Raw genomic sequence first — 3,978 nt, 5'->3', positions numbered from 1 at the left:
GCATGTCAGACGCATGTTCAGACATGTGTAGTACCCAATTCAGACTGGCATTTCAGAGTCCATGTTCAGGTGCCATGTTCAGTCCTAGTTTCGAACCATGTATCAGACCAGTGTTAGACCCAGTAGACCATTGGCTCACGGACCATGTTCAGTCCATGTTCAGATCATGTTCAGATCCATGTCACATGTAACCATGTTCAAAGTGTAGACCCCATTCGCTACCATGTGTAGGACCCTTACCTGCAGGATGCCAGTTCATGCCATTTTCAGACGCATGTTCAGTCCCATGTCAGACCATGTTCAGACATGAGCCATGTGTAGACCCCATTAGCCATGTTGACCCCCATTCAGACCATGTTCAGTCACATGGTTCAGACACCATGAACAGTCCATGTTCAGACTCATGTTCAGAACCATGTTCAGACCTATGGTAGACCCTTCACTTAGACCCCATTTCAGACCGCTTCCAGCAGCGACCATGTTCAGACGCATGTTCAGACAAATGTGTCAGTCCATGTAGTTCAGACCCTGTGTTAGACACCATTCATAACAAGTCAGTCCGTTCAGAAGGAGACATTTACCCCTGTCTCAGACCACTGTTCAGACCATGTGGTGGCCCATCAGACCATTTTCGACCATGTTCAGCATCCCATGTTCATTGCAGTCCATGTCCGGTGACCACATTCTCGGACTCATGTTCAGACCTTGTTCAACTCATGTCAGACCCTCCTTTTTATGACTTTGTTTCATGACATCTTAATTACTTTACTATCTCGATGAGAGCCTGGCTATCTGATCCTTACCCGCTCATAATATTATGATCTCATCCAGCCATGACATCATCATATATGTACTTCTGGATTATTCAACATGATCTGGTCTCCTTCCGTTCACGGAGACATTTGGTGAAATAAGTCCGCCGCGTGTCCCCTGGGACGCGGAGGAGACGTCTTTTAAAGAACTGTTTCACCTTCTTACCAGACTCTGTTGGTCACTCACTCCGATCCCAAAGACCGCCGAGCTAGCTGGTCGCTCGCCCCGTCCCCCACTTGCCACTTTCCCTGTTTCTAAAGGTTACAGTCCCAAAATCTGACCCGACCATCAGAGTAAGAGGGGAGCCGCCCCCCCCACAACCCCCCGACCCCCCCAATATCCTCCCATGTCATCATCTTTAACTCCCACATCTTAACGTCCGTCTCCACTGGTGTGTTCGTGGTGTGATTCACCTCTGCTCAACATCCTAAAATATGTCATCAGGAGAACCAGCTGTATGTACCCTACGGACATGTGTTCATCATCAGGTAGAAACAAGCTGTATGTTACCTATCAGGACAGATGTTCATCATCGGGAGAAACAAGCGTGTATGTTACCCTACGACAGTGTTCATCATCAGGAGAACAAGCTGTAATGTTACCCTACAGGACAGATGTCATCATTCAGGTAGAAACAAGCTGTATGTTACTCCCTACAGGACAGATGTCATATCAGGGAGAAACAACTGTAATGTTACCCTACTGACAGTTTCATCATAGGAGAAACAAGCTGTAATGTACCCTACAGACAGATGTTCATCATCAGGAGAAACAGCGTAATGTTAGCCAGCTACAGGACAGATGTTCATCATAGGCAGAAACAAGCTGTATGTAGCCCCTACAGGACAGATGTTCATCATTAGGGAGAAACAAGCTGTAATTGAACCCTACAGGACAGATTCATCACAGGGAGAACAAGCTGTAATGTTACCCTACAGACAGATTTCATCATCAGAGGAAACAGCTGTAATGTACTCCTACAGGACAGCTGTCACATCAGGAGAAACAGCTGTAATGTTACCCAGGCAGATGTTCATCATCAGGTAGAAACAAGCTGTAATGTTACGACCTACAGACGATGTTCATCCTCAGTAGAACAAGCTGTAATGTTACCTACCGGACAGATGTTCACATCAGGGAGAAACAAGCTGTAATGTTACCCCTCACAGACAGATGTTCATCATCAGGGAGAAACAAGCTGTAATGTGACCCTACAACAGATGTTCCATCTCAGGGAGAAACAACTGTACATTTTACCCTACAGGACAGATGTTCTCATCAGGAGAAACAAGCTGTAATGTTACCCTACAGGACAGTGTCATCATCGGGAGAAACAAGCTGTAATGTTACCCTACCAGGACAGATGTTCATGCATCAGGAGAAACAAGCTGTATTTACCCTACCAGGACAGATGTTCATCATCGGGGAGAAACAGGCTGTAATTTTCCCTACAGGACAGATGTTCATCATCAGGAGAACAAGCTGTAATGTTACCTACTAGAGCATAGATGTTCATGCATCAGGAGAAACAGCTGTAATGTTACCCTCCAGGACAGATGGTCAGCATCAGGGAGAAACAGACTGTAATGTCCACTCAGGCAGATTTCATCACAAGGAGAAACAGCTGAATCTCGTTAACGATATAACGAATGTAACGATGTTGTCGTTGACCAGGTTTCCATCGGCTGGCTCTGCACTCCACTCTGCACAGAGAGGCTGGCGTCCCCCCCACTCCCAGAAATATCATCAAGCCCGTCAAGTCCCCCAGTCCGTCTCGCGGGGCCGCCACCCGGGAGGCCCGGACCCCACAGCCCCCCTTGCCGCCCATTCCGAGACACCAGATATCAGGTTGAGGAGAGTTTGAGGCTGGGAGCCTCAGGTTTGTTCGGCCTTTAATCCCAACACTGAGCTCCCCCCCCACCCCCAACTGCCTCACTGTCTCCTCACGCCCCTCCCCCAACGCCTCACTGTCTCTCATCACGATTTCATCGCCCCCCCCCCCCACCAGCCTCACTGTCTTCCATCACCGCCCCCCCCAACAGCCTCACTGTCTTCCTCTCCGCCCTCCTCCAACACCTCACGTTGACATCTCTGCCCCCCAACAGCTTTCTGTCCCTCCCCCCTCCCATCTCTGACCGTGTCGTTGTGTCCCCCCAGAGGCGCTGCCGTCCCCCCCAGGTCAGAGCCGGTTGTTCCTCCCACGCGTGTTCGTGTACTTCCTGTTTCTTTCTCCTTCAAGTAAATGCATACTTGATATAAATAATACTAAAGCTGCAACAAAGAATCGATTAGTTATCGATAATTATTGGTCTTAATCATGTCTTTTAAGAGAAACAGACAAACTTGAGACGCTTTGGTGCATAAAAAAAGAAATCGCTTCATTACGTCATGTTTGTCTCTTTTTTGAAATCTTACCGAACGGTATTTTGGTGTGTAGACCCCATTCAGACCATGTTCAGTCCATGTTCAGACCATGTTCAGACCATGTGTGGACCCCATTCAGACCATGTTCAGACCATGTTCAGACCATGTTCAGACCATGTTCAGTCCATGTTCAGTCCATGTCCGGACCACATTCTCGGACCATGTTCAGACCTTGTTCAGACCATGTTCAGACCCCCTTTTTATGACTTTTTCATGACATCTTAATTACTTTACTATCCAATGAGAGCCTGGCTATCTGGATCCTTTACCCAGCTCATGAATATTAATGAGCTCAGGCAGCATGACATCATCATATATGTAATTCATGGATTTATTCAACATGATCTGGTCTCCTTCCGTTCAGCGGAGACATTTTTGGTGAAATAAAGTCCCGCGGTGTCCCCTGGGACGCGGAGGGACGTCTTTTTAAGAGACTGTTTCACCTTCTTACCATGACTCTGTTGGTCACTCCAGATCCAGAAGACCGCCGAGCTAGCTGGTCTCGCCCCGTCCCCACTTCCACATTTCACTGTTTCTAAAGTTACAGTCCCAAAATCTGACCCGAGCCACGAGGTAAGAGGGGAGCCGCCCCCCCAAACCCCCCGACCCCCCAATATCCTCCCATGTCATCATCTTTAACTCCCACATCTTAACGTCCGGTCTCCACTGGTGTGTTCTGTGGTGTGATTCACTTCCTGCTCACATCCTAAAATATGTCATCAGGGAGAAACAAGCTGTAAT

The 3,978-nt window shown here is 48.0% G+C and overlaps 1 protein-coding gene across 1 annotated transcript in view; it reads left to right on the top strand.

Annotated features, from left to right (window-relative positions):
• Window positions 1-3,978, top strand: part of LOC116702471 (titin-like) — a 210,852-nt gene that overhangs the window by 8,820 nt on the left and 198,054 nt on the right. Inside the window, 3 exon segments of the mRNA XM_032536680.1 lie at window positions 2,488-2,661; window positions 2,822-2,991; window positions 3,712-3,810. Of these exon segments, the coding sequence (XP_032392571.1) occupies window positions 2,488-2,661; window positions 2,822-2,991; window positions 3,712-3,810 (443 nt within the window).

The sequence above is a fragment of the Etheostoma spectabile genome, chromosome 2, assembly GCF_008692095.1.
Source record: "Etheostoma spectabile isolate EspeVRDwgs_2016 chromosome 2, UIUC_Espe_1.0, whole genome shotgun sequence".
In the NCBI taxonomy this organism is placed as follows: Eukaryota; Metazoa; Chordata; class Actinopteri; order Perciformes; family Percidae; genus Etheostoma; species Etheostoma spectabile.
Note: the sequence above shows the minus strand (reverse complement) of the source record. Positions and strands in the feature narration are given on the sequence as shown.